Below are 21,382 nucleotides of genomic sequence, written 5' to 3' on the forward strand. Positions count from 1 at the left end.
TGCTCTCTCTCTCTCTGAAATAAAATAAAAAAAAAAAGATAACTGATTATAAAGGAAAATAATTAGGAATATATTTTATGTTTACAGCAAATATAAAAGTAAAATTTATGACAGCTCAAAGATCAGAGGGAAGGATCGTATTATAACATCTTTTAAAAAATATTTTTAAAGATTTATTTATTTTAGAACGGATGGGAGTGGGGCAGGGTGGGGAGGGAGAGAATCTCAAGCAGACTATGCACCTGCCGAGCATGGAGCCTAACATGGGCCTCAGTCACATGACCCTGAGCCAAAATCAAGAATCACATGCTTAACCAACTGAGTCACTGAGGTGCCCCATTATTAAGCATCTTTATATTATATGTGAACTGGTGTAATTTACTTGGAGCTAAGCTCTGATTGATTAAACGTGTATTATAAACCCTAGCATGACCACTAAAACCATTGTTTTAAAGAAGTAACTATAGTTAAAAATACTGTATTATACATTTGAAAGAGAGTAGATCTTAAAAGTTCTTATCATAAGGACAAAAATGGTAATAGTAGTGGCATCTGTGTGGCACGGTCAGTTAAGCATCTGCCTTCACTGTAGGTTATGATTTAAGGGTCCTGGGATTGAGTACCACATTGGGCTCCCTGCTCAGTGGGGAGTCTGCTTCTCCCTCTGTGCTCTCCCTCTCTCTCTCTCTCTCTCTCAAGTAAATAAAATCTTTTTAAAAAATTATAATTGTGTGGTGATGAGTGTTAAATTACTTTGGTAATTTTGTTATATATGCATGTATCAAATCATTGTATTCTGCATCTAAACCTAATTCAGTGTTAAGTGTCAGTTATATCTTAATAAGTATATTGTGCCAATAGCAGGTATAAAATGTAATGAGAGAAAATATATTCACTTGATCCAAATGAACACAGAAACAGAAGGAAAAAACAAGAAGTACATGGAATAGAAAGGGTAAGATGATGGATTTTATTCCAGCCATTATTATTATGTTGAATGTAAATCATTTAAACATACTAATTAAGACTTTCATCTGTTTTAACATCCAAAATCATCTAACATACTTTCTACTGTTAAATTGTTCAAACATAGTAATTGAGAGAGATGTAAATTGTCTAAACATAATAATAAAGACACAGATTTTCAGATTGGATACAAAAGCAAGACCCTGATATATGCTGTCTGTAAGAAACTTACTTTAAATATGAAAACGTTGGTTAGAAGTAATGTACTGATACAGCCGCTGTGGAAAGCAGTATGGATGTTCCTCAGAAAGTTAAAAATAGAACTATGCCAGCATCCAGCAGTCTGTATTTACCCAAAGGATACAAAAACACAAACTCTGAGAGATATATGCACTTTCCTGCAGCATTATTTCCAATAGCCAAGATACTGAAGCAGCCCAAGTATTCATCGACTAATGAGTGGATAACGAGGATGTGGTGTAGCCTGGGTGGCTCTAGCCCAGGGTGGCCCGTGGAGGGTGGCCTGAACCCAGCTCTGGTTTCTGGGCCTTGGGTGGCTGGCCACCACGCTAGGCTTGCACCCATACTTCTAGGAACCTGAGGTCAGCTGCTGGGGAAAATACTGCCTTTTTGACTTTAACATTGTCTTATGGGTGCTGGGATCCCTGTACTTGGCCACTTGCCTCTGGAACTGGGGTGAGAAGGGCGGTCTTTCCAACATCTCAGCGCCGACGAATCTAGGAGGCCTTGACCTCGTGTGGCTGTTTGTAGTGCTTGGAAGCGTGTTGCTGCTGGGCTTTGGTGGTGGCATTGGGGCTCTCTGGGAAAACACCTTCCTGCTCCAGGTTTTTTCATGATTCTCAGCTACATTTTCTTCTTGGAGCTGGTATCGGGGATCCTAGTTTTCGTATGGGATTCGAGACCAGCTCACTTTCTTCCATCAGTAACAATGGAAAAAATCTCTGCTCGGGAATATTGGTTTTGCCGTAGAGCCTGAGGGCCTGATGGTTGGCACCTTCATCTGTATTTCAGCTGCACTAACTTGAACCTGAGCCAGGAGTGCTGCAGGGTCCCCTTCTCCTGCTACATCAGGGACCCAGCAGAAGATGTCTTTGGTGTGCAGCTACAATAGCCAGCTCACGCTGGAGCTGGAGTGGCAGCACTTTGTCCATACAAAGGCCAGTTTGAGAAGTGGCTGCAAGACAGCCTTCCTGTTGTTACTGGGATCTTTGTGGACATCACCCTCCTTCAGATCTGTGGTATCTGCCTGGCCCAGAACCTTGCGAATGCCATCAAGGTAGTGAAGGCCAACCAGTGAGGCTGCTACACTGGTGCACAGGGAGCCCCCATCCTGACTCCTGTTGGGTGGTGGACTCCCAAGGGGATTGGGAAAGGTACAGCTGAGAGGGTGCGGGCCAGATGGGGTGGGAGGGGTCTGCCATATCCCCACCCAGGCTGGGACACACTTCTCTGCATGGCTGTGGGAGGCAGGCTTAGGGCCTGCTGTTGCCTGGGACACAGCTTCATGAAGCAGCTGCAGAGTTGTCTTCTCTACTAGCTGTGACCTTGACCCTGCCCAGAGCCCACTTCAGGCTCACTGCCTTAGAATCTAAAATGGGCCCAAGAATTTTCTCTCCCTTGCTTGCCTCTCTAGATCAAACATGTTGATGGCTAGAAACTACTCAAATAAAAAAAACCTTAACCTTGCCCCCCCCCCCCACCAAGATACTATTTGTGTGTGTGTGTGCGGCTCTGTGCTCAGCAGGGACTCTGCTTCTCTCCCTTTTCCTCTCCCTCTGTCCTATCCTCTCCCCAACCCCCCCACCCACTCATGCTCTGATGTGTGTGTGCACGCTCTCTCAAATAAAAAGAAAATTTATAGAATTTTAGTTTTTTCTATTTTACATAAATGAGATGACCCTGTATCTGTTAGCCAATCCTTTCTCTTAGGTATTTTATACTGCTTTCGTTAGAGGGGTTAGCATCCAGAAATAAAAGATGATAGAGGTTAGATGGTGATAACTATAACAGGTTTAGTTTTTTTTCTTTGTGGGAGACACATACATTAACTCTAATGTCTATAGCTCTTGAGACAGGTATTATTATCCCTGTTTTGCAGTTCAGGAAACTGAGGCAGAGGGGTAAGTGACTTGCCCCGTGTTACATAGTAAATGGAGTGCCTGGATTCACACCCAGGCCATCTGGTTCCCAGGCTGTACTGTATGAGTCTGCTAATTTTGTATTTCACAGGAAAGATCTGGGCATAGCCAAAACGTGAATGAGTTATTTAGGAATTTAAGAAAAACCTCTTTAATGAGTTTGTTTATTTCCCTTTCTTCTCTGGCATACTTTGTTACACAGCTTTCATTGTTAGCGTAAGCGGGACAGGGATCTCTTCAGAGGATCCAATCCAAATTGTAAATTCTACATATTCAAATTTGTTAATTTGAAAATTTGTAAATTTTCTTTTCTGTTACAAGATTTCTAAAGCTGTTCCTATTTTATTTACTTTTTTAATTTATAAAGAGCATGCCTGACTTTCATGATACTTGGAGATCTGCCAGAATATATCCATCTGCCTTTAAATTTGATATCCCCTAATCATTTGCTATTTTCAGAAAACAAACACCGAACTGACAAAGAACATAGAGCATCTAGGTCTTGGTCTCTAGATAACCTTCTCTGATAAAAGCTGTCAGGACTCCTTGATGAAATGGTTGATTCTAAGTTTGGGGAACTAATAAGATGAGCTTGGAACATCTTTTGGTACCAGAAAATAAGTGCTCAACAAAACAAAAAATAAGAAGGAAAGCAGTAAAAAAGATAAAGCAACAATCTGAAGGGGCTCTCAATGACCAAAGCCAGGGTGTTTGAGTAACAATGATTGTAGTCGATTGTAATCTATAAAATAAGTATTCATGAGTCCATACTATATAAAATAAACAACTGAACAAATGGAGAATGAATAGTCCTTCCTTACAGTAGAATTCTAATTTATGCATCTGGAAGGAGTGATGGAAATAATTTGCCATTAGGCAAACCCACGAGTTATAATTATAGGCAGGAGCTGTCAGTGGATGCTAAAGTTAGCAACAAGTATGATGAGAAGTGGAGTATTTGCTTAATCTCAGTAGATTTCCCCATAAGGTTCAATTTAATTACAGAGGGAAAAATAATAGATTCATGGTGGAGAAATCCAACAGATATCAGCTTAACCAGCAGTCAGTTTATCAGCCTCAATAATAAGACACTGAGGGGCGCCTGGGTGGCTCAGTGGGTTAGGCCGCTGCCTTCGGCTCAGGTCATGATCTCAGAGTCCTGGGATCGAGCCCCGCATCGGGCTCTCTACTCAGCAGGGAGCCTGCTTCCTCCTCTCTCTCTGCCTGCCTCTCTGCCTGCTTGTGATCTCTGTCAAATAAATAAATAAAATCTTTAAAAAAAATAATAATAATAAGACATTGACATCACGTACCCTTTGCACCGAGAAAGGCGCAACATCATTTCTGTGATATTCTTGCCAAAAATGTATAACCTCAATTTAATCATGAAGAAATAGTAGACAACCCCAAATTGAAGGCCATTCTGTAAAATAACTGACCCAAACTTTGTAAGAGTCTTGATGACCTCTTAGTACCCCATCTCCAGGTTTTCTGGTTTCAAAAGTCTTCTTGTTAATAAACTCTTACAGCTTCTTATCCCCATATAAAATTTTGGTTCCCTGCCTCCCTTCATGTTTCTTTTTACTGCTGGTTCTCATATTTATAATAAAATCATTGTAGAATGAGCTCAGAGAGTGAACAGGAATTTTCACCTATTTCACAGGAGAGAACTGCTTCTCAGACTAAAAGGAGACTGTCAGGAGCAGGGAGTTCTCATGGCGAGGCCCTTCGTTACTGGACTCAGAATAGAACACCGCTGTTCCCAGCCCCTTCTGCTGCTCATGGTCCGGCATTTGAGTGTTCTTGTCTTACTTCCTTTGATTTTATCACGAAGTCTTAGATGTGCTACTTTAGACCAGAGGAGATAATAGCAAGGCCTGGATTTCTATCACAAATGCTATAGCTTGTAAACATCTGTCGTAAAATCCCTGCTATCTTGTTGGCAGAGTTTCAGAAGCTCTGGAGGAGCGTCACGGTGGATTCAATGGATGAGGAGAAAATTGAAGAATATCTGAAGCGACAGGGTATTTCTTCCATGCAGGAATCCGGACCAAAGAAAGTGGTATGTAGTCTCTTGAGGAAACAAAAAAAAGTCATCCTCTGTTCTTTGAGCTGTGAGCCTGCTTCCTGTTCTCTCTGAAGAATGGGTAGTCAGTTCTCTCTTCCAGTTTTTTCGCGGTGTTGTAATTAGTGATCTTGGTCAGACGCAAACCAGATCATGCCTGATTTATTGGGCGCCAGTGGATCTCTGCCCCCAGGTGCTATGACCCAGGCATGTGAGAGCTTTCCTCATTACCCCTTTCACCACTGTCCTACTAGTAGGGATTATTCTTAAGGTCAGGTCATACTAAACATTTTCTAGTGCCCACATGTTGCCCTCCCAGTTTCTCAAAGGAGCTCGCTTTGTCATCTTGACCTTTAAGACCTCAATTGTGCTTCCTTCCACCTTGTTCCATGAGCCCCTGTGGTCTTGGTGCCTGACTCCGCCTTAGCCCTGATCACATTGTTGTCCTTGTTGACTTCCAGATTCCTTAGGAACCAGATACTATATAGGTCCAAAGCCTGATCAAAGGAGGGATTTGTAATGGAATGGTGACTTGTGAATTACCTTGTACCAGCTTAATCAGTTGTCTGTAGTCCAAGGACAAACCCAGTTTGGGGAATAATTCACCAACACCCTAACTGTAGCTGCTTTGCCCTCGCCTTTTCCCTCGTCTACCGTCAGATTTGTAGCTTGCCTTCTTTATGATTTTGTGTGTGTGTTTTATTCAGTGAATTTTTAGCATCCGTAAAAGGTTGAATTTATTGCCTAGTGATCTCCATGAGTTAGTGTAATGGCGGCACTTATGAGCTATTTTTTCCTATCATTGCTTAGTTTATTGATTTTTTTAAATCATGTGATTTTAAATTTCAAGGACACAGAAAACAATGGAGAATAATACTTAAATCTTTGTGTGTATAGCCAATTGCCAAGTTTGCTCTATCTCTATTTTGCCATATTTACTTCAGATCTTTTTTAAAACCTAAAGATAGAAATGAAAAAGAGCTTTATTACCTCTCTTTTTGATCTGCTTAGTGTTGGGGGCTTTCTGTGCCAGCCCCGTTATTCCTGGGGAAGGTATGCACGTCACCCTGACTCTAGCGCTCATCTGTGGTTGGGAGCTGTGGTTGGGGGTTGGCATAGGAAGCTGGGCCCACCGAGCAGGAAGAAAGATTTCCACACATTGTTAGTAAATCCTTGCTATTCTGCCTTTCTGAGTAGCTGTTTCTGTTTTTACCTTTTCTTGTAGGCTCCTATTCAGAGAAGGAAAAAGCCAGCTTCACAGAAAAAGCGACGGTTTAAGACCCACAACGAACATCTGGCTGGAGTGTTGAAGGACTACTCTGACATTGCTCCTGGCAAATAGCGAACAGTTTGTTCATGAGCAAAGAGTTAACAAAGTCAAGATCTTTTTTGTTGCTGGGCTCTGAAGACTGTCTTCCCATTCTGCTTCTTAGGGCTGAGGAGAGGAGCAGTTCAGTTTACAGAACAAGAGCAAATTACCAAACTCAAAGCTTACTTTAATTGAATGGGCTAATGAGATATGTGATATTCCCTGTTAACCTTCTGTTACTTCTGGGGAAAAGGCGCTTAGCATGGCGTGCAAGTGTCTTTGCTACTTATCTCTATTTCTAAGTGGTTCCTGGTTCCTTTTCTCTTCCTTTATTACTTTAGAACAAGTTTGCAGATAAATAGTCTTGAATGCAATATTTGTTTATTCCAAAAGAACATATTTATAATAAAATCATTGTAGAAGGAACTCTAAGATGTTAGTGAGTTCAGTTTGTTTCTTTCTGTCCTTGGCAATGGCAGACGGCAGCTCCGGTCTTTAACTCCCACAGGATGCATGTTTGCGATGTTGAAGACGGTGATTTGTGCTGTGGTGCTGAGCGTATGGATCCCACAGTTGGAACACAAGATGTGCCCCTTGTTAGCAAATGTGACAGTAAAGATACACCTCATGTGATTTTTAATGTTTTTTAAAAGCATAAATCAGCATCAAGCTTCTTGGATTTTGCAAGTCATGGGTTCATGCCATCTCCAACAAAGATGGATAAGAGTTTTCTTGCCAACTTGAACGTCATCTTTACCCTGTCTCAATCCTCATGGGATTTGACCCTGAATTTTTTCTGGGGAAGACTCCCTCTGTCTTGCCATCACTGGTGGAGCTCATGAGAGCCATTATTGAAGATGCAGGTTCTTAGCAGTCATGGTGATATATAGGAAGGAAGTCTGTGTGGTTATTCCAGCCTTCTATGGCAATCTACCTGTTTTCCTTACCTCTGCTTGTTACTTGGGTGGTCCTTTGGGTTGGTTCTTACAGTCTCATTGTAAACTGAAATTGCAGAGGATTTTAAACATAAGGTTCAGTCATCTCAAGAAAAGGTGTGATGGAAACCCAGAGCAGTCAGTACTTTGTGCAGATGATGAACTTTTTTGCTGCTTTAGTTCTTTTTATCCTTCTGATTTGGTTCTCATCCATTTACATAAGACTGTTTTCCTTTCCTCTTGTCAGGTAATTTAGAACACTGGGAAATTCATGGGTCTTTGTTACCATGGTTTGTTTGTTTAGTCAATAAGGAGGAACTTTTGATGTCTTATAAAACTAGTTTTCTTGTTAAAAATTCTGAAGCTAGCTTATCTCCAAGTGTGCCTACTTTTGGTGGTCTGTACATCTTTCTGTTTTTATTTTTCAGTAATATTGAGGTATAGTTGACATACAGCAGGAGTTTAAGTTGTGTGTACAGCGTAATGATTTGACTTACATATGTTAGGAAATGATAACCGCAGTAAGTTTAGTTAACACTCGTCATCTCCTATAGGTCCAAAAAAATTGAAAAAACATTTTTTTTCCATGTGGCATAAAATTTACTCTTGATATATGCCACAGAGGAGGGTTAACTGTCATCATCCCGCTGTACGTCCCATCCCTGTCCCTGTCCTTACTTACCTTGGAACTGAAATTTGTACCATTTGACCACCTCCACCCAATTTCCCCAGCCTCACCCCTGCCTCTGGTAACCACAAACACAATTTCTGCTATGAGTTCTTATATTTTTGGTCTCACATATAAGTGAGATCAAATAGTCTTTTCCTTTGTCATATTTCACTTAGTGTAATGCCCTCAAGGTCAGTCCATGTTGTTTGAAATGGCAGATTTCATCCTTATTACAGCTGAAGTATTCCATTATACAATAATAGTCGATTCTGTCCATATCTTTATCCACTCATCTGATAATAGACGCTTAGCTTGTTTCCATGGGGGTACAGATAGCTCTGATACATACTGTTTTCATTTACTTCGGATGTATTCCCAGAAGTGGGATTGCTAGATCACTTGGTAATTCTGTTTTTAATTTTTTTGAGGAAACTGTATATTTTCTCTATTGGATGTACCAGTTTGTAATCCCACCATCAGTGCACAAGGGTTCCCTTTTCTCCACATCCTTGCCTGCATTTGTTATTTCTTTTTGATGCTAACCATTCTCATAGTATTAGAATACCTCATTGTGATTTTAATTTGCATTCCCCTAATGATTAGTGATGTTGAACATCTTTTCATGTGCCTGTTGGCCATTTGTATATTTTCTTTAGAAAAATGTCTATTTCAGGTCTTTTGCCCAGTTTTTAGTTGATTTCTTTCTTTTTCTTTTTCTTTTTTTTTTTTGCTATTGTAGGAGTTTTTATATTATTGAATGTTAATAACCTCTTACTAGATATATGGTTTGCAAACATTTTTTTCTCAATTCATATGCTGCTTTTTCATTTCGTTGATTATTTCTTTGCTGTGCTTTTTAGTTTTATATAGTGCCACTTGTTTATTTTTTATTTTGTTCCTTGTGCTTTAGGTGTAATATCTGAAAAATCATTGCTAAGACCCATGTCAAGGAGCTTTTTTCCTATGTTTTTTCCCTAGGACTTAAATGGTTTCTACTCTTATATTTAAGTCTTTAATCCATTTTGAATTAATTTCTGGGGGTGGCATAAGATAGAAGTCTAGTTTCATTCTTTTATGTATGCGTACCCAGTTTTTCCAGCACCATTTATTGAAGCAACTCTTTTCTTTCTTGGGAGTTCTTGGCTCCCTTATCAGATATTAGTTGATACTATTTGTCGATAATATTTGATACTGTTTCAGTTACTACAGCATTATAATATAGCTTGAAATCTGGAAGTTTGATGCCTCCCATTTTGTTCTTTCTCAGGATCGCTCTGGCTATTGGGTTTTTTGTGGTTCCTTATAGATTTTAGGAGTGTTTTTTTCTACTGCAGTAGAAAATGCCATTGGAATCTTGATAAGGATTTCATCAAATCTGTATATTGCTTTGGATAGTATGAACATTTTAGCAATATTTATTCTTCCAGTCATGAACACAGGATACTTTCACATTTATTTATCTTGATTTCTTTCATCAGTGTCTTAACAGTTTTCAGCCTAGAGCTCTTTTATCCCCTTGGTTAATTTTATTCCTAAGTACTTTATGTTGTTTTTGATGCTTTTGAAAGTGGGATTTTCTTGTTTCTTTTTCAGGTAATTTGTTATTAGTTTGTAGGAAGGTTGTTGATTTTTGCATGTTAATTTTGTTTTCCTGCTAGTTTTACTGAATTTCTTTATTAGATCCAGCAGTTTTTTGGTGGAGTCTTTGGGATTTTCTTTCTATAAAATCATGTCATCTGCGAGTAGGGACAGTTTTACTTCCTTTCCAGTCCTGAAGCTTCTTATTTATTTTTCTTTCTTGATTGCTCCAGCTAGCACTTCCAGTACTATGTCGAATAGGATTGGTAAGATTGGGCACATTTGTCTTACTCCTGATCTTCAAGGAAAAGCTTTTAACCTTTTACCCTTAAATATGATGTTAGCTGTGGGCTTGTCCTGTATGGCCTTTACTATGTTGAGGTATGTTCCTTCTGTATCTGATTTGTTGAGTTTTTATCATAAATGGATGTTGAATTTTGTTGTAAATGCATTTTCTCTCTCTATTGAGATAATGATTTTTCTTTCCTTTTATGAATGTCATGTATGACACTGATTTGCATATATTAAGCTGTCCTTGCATCCTAAGGATAAATCCCACTTGATCCTTCTGAAACATCTTTATAATGTGTTGCCAAATTTGGTTTGCCAGTATTTTACTGAGAATTTTTGCATCTGTGTTCATGAGGGATATTGACCTATATATGTTTTCTAGTGATGTCCTTTCTTGGCTTTGGTACCATTGTAATGCCTGTCTTATAAGATGAATTTGGGATTGTTTTCTCCTCTTTGAGTTTTTGGAAAATTTTGAGAAGGATTGGCATTAATTCTTAAAATCCTTGGTAAAACACATCTTTGAATACATCTAGTCTTGGGCTTTTCTTTGTTGGGGGATTTTTGATTGCTGATTCAGCTTCCAAATAGTAATTGGTTTCTTTGGATTTTCTACTTACTCTCGTTTCAGACATGGTAGGTTGTATTTTCCAAAAAAATTTCCCATTTCAAGGAGCCTGGCTGTCTCAGTAGAGCACAAAACTCTTGATACTGGTATCCTAACTTAAGCCCCATGTTGAGCATAGAGCTTACTTAGAAAAAAGAAAACAAAACAAGTTTTTTTCTATTTCTTCTAGGTTGTCCAGTTTGGTGTATAGTTGTTCATAGTAGCCTCTTAGGATACTTTGTACTTCCATGGTATCAGTTGTAATGTTTTGTTTTTCATTTATAATTTTGTTGACTTGGAATCTTTTTCTTGGTTAGTCTAGCTAAATGTTTGTCAATTTTATCTTTTCAAAGAACCATCTCCTTGGTTAATCTTTCCATTGTTTTTCTGTTCTCTATCATATTAATTTTTAAAAATTTTCACAGCTAGTTTTTTATTATTTATTTATTTATTTATTTATTTGCAAGACAGACAGAGTGAGCATGAGCAGAGGGATAGGCAGAGGGAGAAGCAGACTCCCTGCAGTGGAGGGAGCCGTACACAGGCCTCCATCCCAGGACTCTGAGATCATGACCTGAGCCGAAGGCAGGTGCTTAACCTACTGAACCACCCAGGTACGCCTATCATATTTACTCTTGCTTTAATCTTTATTATTTGTTTCCTCCTGTTCACTTTTGGCTCACTTTGTTCTTTTTCTAATTCTTTAATGCTTAGAGTTGGGTTGTTTATTTGAGGTCTTTCTTGTTTCTACTGTAGGTGTTTATTGCTGCGAATTTCCCTTTAAGAACTGCTGTTGCTGGCGCATGCGTGGCTCAGTCAATTAAACGTCTGCCTTCCTCTCAGGTCATGATCCCGGGGTCCTGGGACCAAGTCCCACATCTGGCTCACTGATCAGCAGGGAGCCTGCTTCTCCCTCTCCTTCTGCCTGGCACTCCCCCTTCTTATGTGTATGAGCTCTCTATCTCTCTCAAATTTAAAAAAATAAAACTGCTTTTGCTGCATCCCATAAGTTTTTGTCGATTGTGTTTCCATTTTTGTCTGTCTCAAGATACTTACTTTTCATTTAGTTTCTTCTTTGATCCACTGGTGGTTTATGAGAGCATTCAGTTTCCATGTATTCATGAATTTCTCCATTTTCCTTCTTTTGTTGATTTCTAGTTTCATACCATTGTGGTCAGAGAAGATACTTGGCACAATTTCAACTTTTTTTTTTTTTTTTTTAAATTTTATGTATTTGAGAGAGAGCGACACACAGCAAGAGTGGGAACACAAGCAGGGGGAGTGGGAGAGGGAGTAGCTGGCTCCCTGCTCAGCTGGGGCTGGGTCCCAGGACCCTGGGATCATGACCTGAGCTGAAGACAGACTCTTAACGACTGAGCCACCAGGCGCCCCCTGATATCAACCTTAGTATGTCTACTAAGACTTGGGACACCTGGGTGGCTCTGTCAGTTAAGCATCTGCCTTTGGCTCAGGTCATGATCTTGGGGTTCTGGGATTGAGCCCCATATCAGGCTCCCTGCTCAGCGAGAAGTCTGCTCCTCCCTCCCCTTCTGCAGCTCCCCTTGCTTGTGCTCTCCTGCACATACACATTCTGTCTCTATCTCGTAAATAAATAATCTTAAAAAAAATTTTTACCAAGACTTATTTTTTTGGCCCAGCATTTGGTTTATCCTAGAAAATATTCCCCGTGTGTCTGAGAAGAATATGTAGCCTGCTCTTTTCAGATAGAATGTTCTGTATATGGTTGTTAGGTCCATTTGGTCTGTAAGCATTGTTCAGATCTGTTGTTTCCTATTGGTTCTGTCTGGATGATCCATCCATCGTTGAGAGCGGGGTATTAAAGCCCCCAACTCTTAATGTATTGCTTTTTATTTTTCCTTTTAGCTCTGTTAGTTTTTGCTTTATATACTTGGATGCTCCCCGATTTTGGTGCATAGATATTTACAATTGTTATAGCTTCTTGAAGGATTGACCCCTTTATCATTATAGGATGGCCTTTGTATCTTTTTACCATTTTTATTTGAGGTTTATTTTGTCTGATATATATATATCTACTGGTTATTGGGTTGTTTTTTGGTTTTTGGGTTTTTTTTGGATATAATTTCCTTGAAATATCTTTACCATCCCTTCAATCTTAGTCTGTGTGTGTCTTTAAGGCTAAAGTGAGTGTCTTGTGGGCAGCATTTTCATTGGGTCTTATTTTTGAATACAGTCAATGTGTTCTGTGTATTTCAGTTGTAGAATTTAATCTAGTTAAGGTAATTATTGATAGAGACTTATTGTTGCTATTTATTAAATTTTTAGATCCATTTTTGTAGATTTGTAGATCCGTTGTTCCTTGTTTCAAATTTTGTCTTTTTTGTTTTGATACCCTTTGATATCAGTATGCTTTGACTTCTCTGTCATGTTCTTTTGTATAATTACTGTGTTTTCTCCTTGTGCTTACCATGAAGCTTATATAAAATATATTAAAATTATAACACCTTATTTTAACCTGATAACTTTAATAGGTTTTCTAAACTTTACACTTATACTTACCCTCCTGCTCACACTTTAGGTTATTGGTATTGTTTATATATTTTTAATATTGTGTAACTAATAACAGATTATTATTGTTATTCTTTTTCCTGTGTTTTTAAATTTTTAAACTAGAGTTGTAAGTGTGCTATGCACTGCTATTACCATGGTACAGAATCTAATTTTGACTATGTATTTACCATTACCAGTAAGTCTCATGCTTTCTTTGTTTTTTTCAGTATTAATTAGCATATTTTTTACTTCCCTTCTAAGGACTCCCTTCAGCATTTCTTATTAGGGGAGGTCTAGTGGTGTTAAACTACCTTGGCTTTTGTTTGTTTGGGAAAGTATTTTTCCTCATCTCTAAAGGCCAGCTTTTCCAAGTATAGAATTCTTGGTTGACAGGTTTTTTTTTTTTTCTTTCAATGATTTTAGTATGTCATCCTATTCTTCCCTGGCCTGAAATGTTTCTGATTACAAATCCTCTGGTAGGGCGCCTGGGTGGCACAGTCAGTTAAGCGTCTGACTCTTGGTTTGGCTCAGGTTGTGAGGTTGAGTTCTCTGAGCTCAACATAGAGTCTGCTTGGGATTCTTTCTCTCCCTCTGTCCCCCTTTCGGCTATCCCATGCTTACTCGCTCACTCGCTCTGTCAAATAAATAAATATTGAGAGAGAGCATGCACAAAATGGGGAGGGGCAGAGGGAGAAGTAGATTCCCCGCTGATCTGGAAGCCCTTAAGAACCCTGAGATCATGACCTGATAAGGGCAGATGCTTAACTGACTGCGCCACCCAGCTGCCCCGTAAATAAATCTTTAAAAAAAATTCCCAATATTTGTATGTGGGTTCCTTTGTCTGTAATTTACTTTATTCTTGCTGCTTTCAAAATTCTTTGTCTTTGACTTTTGACAATTTTTTAAAAAAGTGTCTTGGTGTAATTGGGGTCCTTTGGGCCTCAGGGATCTGGATGTCCATTTCTCTCCCAGGTTTGGAAAGTCTTCGGCCATTATTGCTTTAAATATACTTTGTCTATTTTTCATCTTTTGGAATTCCCATCACATGAATATTGTTTCTTTTGACTGTCCAGTAAATCTCTAAGGTATTCTTAACTCTCTTCCATTTTTTTTTCTTTTTGTTCCTCTGACTGGATAATTTTTAGTGTCCTTTTCCCCAGGTTGCTCATTCTACTACTTTTGAAACTCTTTATTTTTTTATTTTAAAGATTTTTAGAAAATTTATTTTTAAATTAACATATAATGTATTATTTACCCCAGAGGTACAGGTCTGTGAATCATCAGTCTTACACAATTCACAGCACTCAACATAGCACATACCTTCCCCAGTGTCCATCACCCAGCCACCCCATCCCTCCCTCCCCCCACCCCCTCCTGCAACCCTCAGTTTGTGAATGTTTTCATTAAATGCCTCTGCAGTCATTGTATTTTCAGCTTTGGGATTTTTTTTAATGGTTTCTATTTCCTTGTTGAACTTCTCCTTTTGTTCATTTACTGTTTTTCTCACATTGTGTAATTTACTAAACGTTAAGAGGATAATTTTGAATTCTTGGACAGTTTGTAGATCTCCACTTCTTTTGAACTGTACATGTTTACTTTAGCAGAGACAGTTCCTCACCAGTCAGCTTAGTTTGGGCTTCTGGATTATCTGCTAGTGACATCATTGGGCAGGTAGGTCTTGCTGTCAGCTCTCTTCTTTGATGAAGCCATTGCCCAGCCTCTGAGCTTCGGGCTGGGGGTCATACTGGCTGAGAACAGTTGGCTAGGACTGCTTACTTGGTTCCCTGCCAGAGTGAGTCTAGAGGATAGACTCTGGGGTTCCTTAGCTTCTCTGGTCAGGCTTTCTAGATGGTCAGGATGGGGTTACTCAGTAGGCTGGGCTACGAATTGGGCTCTCTGCAGCAGTCAGGTAGTAGGACAGGCCCTGGGCCTGCATGGCTCAGTGTTTGGTACCCAAATCAGGTGTGACTATACCCTGAATTCCCTGGCTAGTCAGGGCCCATGATTTACCCTGTGGATGGGGAGTACACACTGTTCAGTTCCAGTGCTACGGGGAGCAGGGGCTGTTGGTGGTACTGGCGGCTCCCTATGGGCACTGGTGCAGTTCCCTTGTGCGTGGGCTGCAAGCTGTCTTCAGCCGTGGGTGGGCCTATGGATTCAAGTCCCTGCCTAGGCTCAGCAGAACCAGCTTCAGGGTTGGTATGATTGTTGTCTTACTCAAGCCAACCCACATCCCAAACCCTCTGGTTAGACGGGCCCCCAGCTTCACTCTACAGACTCTTGAGACCTGCCTGCCGGACTCCCTGCTCGAGCGTTGTGGGCTGCGCAGCTTTCCAGGCTTTCTGGTTGGGCAGGGTCAAGAGCTCCACTCAGCCGTGGGCAGGCTTATGACTCTGCTCCCTCCAGGGCTGGAAAGTTGCTTCATTTGAGGACCTAGATCAGGCAGCCCTGCTTCCTACCGAGTCCCCTCGTCAGACCACGTCACTGACTGACTTCTGCAGATGAATAAGCCATGGGTTGGGACCTCTGCTTGGGCGCTGCAGGTAGGAACTCTTGCCGCCAAGATCTGAGAGCTGGTTGTTGCAACCCCTTCTTCCTCTTCTCTCATGGTCAAATTGCCAGTGGTCAAGCTCCGCAGATCCCCTGAAATCCTGGTGCGGCCAGACCCAAGCTGGGGCTCCTAAGATGTGACCCACAATGTTGGGAAGCTTGCTGACCACGCTGGCTGTTTTTCCCACCAGAGAAACCAAGGCCAAGGGGAGGGGTGGTTCAGAAGGGTGCTTCAGCCTCCTCTTTGTGTTCCAGAATTCTCTCAGTGGTCTTTTCCTTGTATACTTGTTTTTGTGACGGGGAGCAAAGTCAGGAATGACCTATGTCACCATCTTGGTGATATCATCTGTCACCATTCTGTTTCATTGGTTAGGTCTGGAAATGCATTTTGGACATCTCAAGCACTTCATCTTGTGTGCAAGGAGACATACGTGAAGGCCACCAGCACAGAGTTGAAGGTAAGCTACTTTGCCACCAGGTGTGTGTGAGTAGTAGCTTCTAGCTAACCCTGTGTTCGCCAGTATTGTAATCTGGCTTGTTGATATCTTTTGTCCAAACTTTCACAAAGGAGTAAATTGAGTTGTAGAAAGGCAGTATTTTGCTCAGTTGTCACACCTGCAAATTCTGTAGCTTTACCTCATTCACTTGCATTTTTTTGTGTTGTGCCTTGATCCCCTCTGGCTGCTATGTGGAAGAGGAATTTCTTCATCTACCCCTTCTGGTGGCCTGAGGATTGTGCCACCTGGTGACATGCGAGGAGAATTGTAGTTTTGGTGGGAAATTGTGAGAGGGTTCCAGTTGTGTCACAATAAAAGGAAGGACACCCAGTTCTTCTGGGTGTCACACTCACCTGAAATTCAAGTTCGAGTTGAAGTCCCATTCTTGCCTCTGCTCATCTCTGCCAGACTTGGCTATCTAGAAGTGAGTGGGAGTGGACGTGGGTGGCCGATTTCAGAGGTGAAGACAATCTGCTGTGCATTTTGATGTGTAATTGAGGACAGTCATTGGAAACTTTTAGGGGAGAGCTAAGAGAAATGGAGTTGTGCCTGGACAAAAATTATAATAAGGAACATCCAGCTGCTGCTGTCACTCCCTAGCAGTGTGGTGAGAAGGTGGTGGGACCTGGGGACGGAGGGGAGCCCTGCAGCCAGGGAGCAGAGTCCTCGCGAGAAGGCCAGGCGGGGATACCCACTGCTTCTGGTCTGCGAACACACAGTCCGCGGTTTGTTTGGGGAGCTCTTGGAGGCCACAAGCAAACAAAACCTGTTCTGAATGTGCGATTTTGGCATTTGGATTCATAAATTTCCCATTTACTACCAGCCAATGCCAATTCCCTGGCACAGAGGAGACTCTTCCCTGTAGCTGCTGTATTTATAGGTTTCACTTACCAGAGGATGTGGGGTTTCCTGAGACTTTTTTGGGTGGGTCTCAACAAGCCAAGGCCACACACACTGTGTGACAAGGCTGGGGTGGTCGTGTGGACAGCAGTGATGGCCCATCATCCATTTATTGCCGTCCTCAGGGCTTCACGTAGGGAGGATGGGATGTTCTTTCCTGGTATGTGTTTTGCGAGCGTGTCCTGCCTTGTCCCGGTAGGTGTTCCCTAAGAGGCAGAGGCTTCTAGGACCTGTGTCTACACTAACTGAACCTTGGATCGTGTGTCCCTGTGCTGTGCCGGGAGTGTCATGTTAAGTGAGTGGACATTTTGAAAAGTGATCTGCCCTACTTGGGGCTTGAAATCGCCACCCCAAGATTGTCAGTGTGTTTTAGCGTAGGCGTCCTGAGGACAGTTTCAGAGAACACCTCACCAGTAACAGATGTTCTTGTGCCTCCTAAGGATGTTGGACATGTGTGGTATCAAGAGGACACGGGATCTGGAGTTGAAGGTCAAGTGCAACCACGTGCCACTGCTCTTTAAACTGGGCAGGAATGCCCTTTTTCCTCGACAGCCGGGCACCCCAGTGGTATGAAACATGGGGGAATCAGAACATACTCCTCACACTAAGTGTGCCCTGCCCAGAGCCCTCGGGAGTTGCTAATGGATTCCCAGTGCCCCGAAACCTCTGTAGAGAAAGAGAATTCAGGGAAATCAGCCACTCCCCCTCCAGTCACAAGAACGTTCCTTATGCCACACAAGTCAGGACACAAGATGCCATGGAGTCCTGGGCTTTGGGTGAACCTCACAGAGGAGGGCAGTGATTGGCAGCTGGTTCAACGTCTGTGCAAGCCCTGGGTCCGGTGAATCTGGATGATCATCGGGAGGGGTAACTTCCATTCTGCCAGTTTTAAGATTCTTTTCTAAATTAATTTGCAGTTTTGTCCCAGAGGCGGAAGGCAGCGTGTTTAGTTTCAGGTGTCAGTTTTATAGCTTGATAGCTAGTCTTGTGCTCCCAAGGGGTACAAGTGAACAGGAGAACAAAAGGGTCACTTGGAACCAGATGGCTTAGTGGCCACATTCCAGGCTCTGCACACTGGAACATTATGCATGGAAGCAGAGGGGACAGACAGACCTCCCTTTTTCTTATCCCAGGTTCCCAATTCCAAAAGATATACCGTATTCCTGCTCAACAGATTGACAGAAAAGATTGTTTCTCCTCCTGTCACGAAGTGGGTGTTTCACCAGTCCGTGGGAACGTGTCTGGCACTCACACTAGACTGTTAAATACCATCCAGTCTGGTCACTTGAATGTCACCTATGGCCAGCAGCACAGTGCTGATGGGGGCACAGGTTCACCGAGCCCAAGGCCCTTTGTGAGGAAGCGTCTGGATGTGGAGAGGTAGAGCCGATGGCCAGGATGAGGGCCCGCGGCAGGCTGGAGAGGGAGGGCATCCCCTTGGGGCAAGCGGCCCAGCCTGTGGTGCCCGGGTGGTGGGAGGTCACAGATGGGCTGAGGCAAGCTGCAGACTGGCCTTCTCCGGTCACACCCACGCTCCCAGGCAGGCACGACTGGGACCTGTTTCTGGTGGATGGTCCCTCTGCAAAAAGGGACAGAAACGGCCGTGCTCGCCAAGACTACTCGGTAATAGTCACTATTGATAGTTGCCTTTACTCTGAACGGAGCACTGTGGGTTATTTCCAAAGCTTCCCTTTTGGGGCACAAGGGATGGGCCAGTGGGTGTATGGCTCAGCACTGTCCTAGCTGTCGACACCTGCCTTACCCGTGAAGTTGGCCGAAAACCACTAATGACCCTTCATGGATGCAGATCGACCTGAGCTCCTGCTCCGCAGGCTGCCGTGGGGGTGGAGTCGGCTGCGCCCAGTAAAAGGCATCAGGAAGGGTGTGAACCTACCTTGAGCTCCTCCTGCCAGGTCAGTCAGGGCCAGAGGCCCATGTGTCACCGGTGCCCCCAGCTGAGCGTTTGTAGCGGCTGCGCCCTGACTGGCCTGTCCCCATCCTATTCCTTAGTCCCTCAGTCCTCAGCTCTATCGCTCAGAACGCAAAGGAAGCTGCTGGGCTGCGGGGGGTGAAAGGAATGTGCCAAGCAATGGTGTGACAGCTGGGAAAAGCATTTTATTTTTTAAAATGACCATAGAAATTACACACTTGATAAAAGTATAGTAGGCTGTGTGGCAGCCGTGATTTTTCTTAGAAATGAAAGTCAGGGTAGGGGGCATTCAGCAGGGTCTGAACGAAGCAAACCCCCTACCTCCCCTCCCCATGCTGCTGGCCGTGCCCCTCCCTCAACCCTGGCTCTTCTTGTTCCCCTTTTTGGGTAATGACCTTTAAAAAGCTTCTTGAGGTCTTACTTCTAATGGAAAATAGTAACTCTCCACCCCAGAACACTGAAGTCTTCAGCACCACGGTTGAATAAGCTAGTGTCCCGCTGAGCTGTATCAGCCGGTGAGAATTCTTAGGTCAATTTCTTTTTCCACATGGCTCTTCCACCACACGGAGAGACTGAGCCGTGGGACGCTGGAGCGGGGTCTGCTTCAGCCGCCACACTTGGGTGTTGAAGTAAGCTGAGCTGTGCCCTCCCTCCTGGGGCTGGGGGGCTGGGGAGCGCCCGGGGGAGCACACCGCCGGCGGCTGGCATGGTGCTGCCCCAGCTCAGAACGCTGCTCGGTTCACCCAGCGTTTTGCAAGATCACGTGGGAGACAGCAGCTAGCTGCCTCTAGCAGCCAGCTCCCTTGTGAGGTGGGCCCGCCTCCCCTTCCCCCTCTCGGGGAGGTGTGCCTCAGTGGGTCTCACACTCTGGGTGAGCTGGGAGCAGGAGAAGCCTAAGTGAAGGGCAGAACCCACCCCGGGGCACAGTCTGCACGGGCCCCCTGGGAGCGGCCAGTGCTTTCGGACAGCGTGTGCCTGGGTGGGGGCTTCAGATCCTCCCGCAGGAGCTCCCCACTAGAACCAGCGGGTGGGGGTGAGGGGAGGAAGCATGCACCTAGTAGGGCTGTAGCTCGCCGTTCTGTCCCTACCTTACCCTGCGCTCCGGCCAGGCGGGTGGACGCCTATACATTCACATACAATTCTGGAAATTCTGTAGTATTTAAGAACATGCCTCAAACATGCAGCTTGGAGGGAAAAAATAGATCTTTTTAATTACAAGCATTCAAAAGTCAAGCGCAAAAACTTGATCCAACCCAGTGTAAGATCATCCATCCTCTCACACTTAAAATGTTTGGTATAAAAATACTCACTCTCTTGGTTTTATTGTTGATATCTTTTATGTTTCGTTTGAAAATATCTCCAAACTGTACAGAAATGTCAGACCATGCGTTCACAAATAACACACTATTTTTTAAAATTATACAGTGTAAAAGAGTAAAACATTTTTATTATATTTGTTTCTTCGAGAAAAACAGATGTGTGATAGAGGCTGTGGCAAAGTCTTGAAGGGACCAAAACTGGGCAAGGTGTTTTCAAGCCTGAAACAGAAAGAACAAAGGTGAGGGTGAGTCCGCCTTCCCCCGGGAAAGCCCTGGGGGCGTCCTGACACTCATGGGTGTGTAGGCACACACAGCACGACCTCTCGCCAGAGCAGCCGTGTTCTCACCGTAGACCCAGACACAAGGGCAGGACAGACTTCCCTCTTACCAGAAACTTTTCAAGACCTCCTTCCCCCGCACTTGCTAGGAAGTGTTCACGTGTGTTTTGCTTCGTGGCCCAGAAAAAAAAAAGTGGCTTCGAATCATCCTGAGACTTTGCCACTTGCAGAGTCCTAGTGTGGCCCCACGGTTTTCTTCACTGTTGTAAAGGCTGCACTGTGAAACCTCTACTATTACTCTGTCCCCATTTTCTTGCCATCTTCCCAACACGTCAGACCCAAATTTGGAGGTAGAAAAGGTCTTACAGAGGTCTAGGCAGAAGTAACTCCACAGACACTAGAACTGTCCACAGGGAAGGGCTTATTTGTGTGGCGGAGGAAGCTGTCAAGAAAAGAGCACTGTAACCCACAGCCCATCTGACCATCCTAAGTCAGACTTCTTTGGGAAGATGCGCATTCAGCAGGAAATCCTGAAGCGAGAAACCTGCCACGAACACTCGCCAACAGCCTGAACTGGATGATTTGAGGAAATCTGAGCCAGGTCTGCAGCACTGAGGCACCCACACTGTGACCCAGGAGATCGTGGCATAGCCTGTGTGCAGGTGACGGCAGAAATAAGGGGCCATGAGTCAGAAGATGCAACATCATAACCACACAGCTACGGTTCATGGAACAATCCCCCTGGGGAGAGACCAGGGTGCTGCTTTCAAGGGCAGTGAGCAGGTCATTCAAAGCCTCA

General features: G+C 43.1%; 2 protein-coding genes, 1 long non-coding RNA gene and 1 pseudogene across 6 annotated transcripts in view; 3 read left to right on the plus strand and 1 right to left on the minus strand.

Annotated features, from left to right (window-relative positions):
- The window catches only part of GTF2E2 (general transcription factor IIE subunit 2), a 61,525-nt gene extending 54,597 nt beyond the window's left edge, over positions 1-6,928 (plus strand). Inside the window, exons 7-8 of the mRNA XM_032869955.1 lie at positions 5,072-5,187; positions 6,416-6,928. Coding sequence (XP_032725846.1) covers positions 5,072-5,187; positions 6,416-6,532 — 233 coding nt within the window. The 3' untranslated portion in view covers positions 6,533-6,928. The remainder of the gene's footprint in view (positions 1-5,071; positions 5,188-6,415) is intronic.
- LOC116874917 lies at positions 534-2,284 on the plus strand (annotated as a pseudogene).
- An 8,456-nt stretch (positions 6,929-15,384) lies between the features above and the next one.
- Positions 15,385-18,317, plus strand: LOC116874901. The gene is made up of 3 exons (XR_004384090.1): positions 15,385-16,117; positions 17,256-17,351; positions 18,190-18,317. It is a non-coding gene; the product is annotated as an uncharacterized LOC116874901 (long non-coding RNA).
- A 1,987-nt stretch (positions 18,318-20,304) lies between these two features.
- The window catches only part of RBPMS (RNA binding protein, mRNA processing factor), a 170,304-nt gene continuing 169,226 nt past the window's right edge, over positions 20,305-21,382 (minus strand). For all 4 annotated transcript variants that reach the window (XR_004384086.1, XR_004384085.1, XR_004384087.1 and 1 more), the window contains one exon: positions 20,305-20,524. The gene's annotated coding sequence lies outside the window, so the exon portion shown is untranslated. The remainder of the gene's footprint in view (positions 20,525-21,382) is intronic.

The sequence above is a fragment of the Lontra canadensis genome, unplaced genomic scaffold, assembly GCF_010015895.1.
Source record: "Lontra canadensis isolate GAN:19392208 unplaced genomic scaffold, GSC_riverotter_1.0 scaffold39, whole genome shotgun sequence".
Classification (NCBI taxonomy): Eukaryota; Metazoa; Chordata; class Mammalia; order Carnivora; family Mustelidae; genus Lontra; species Lontra canadensis.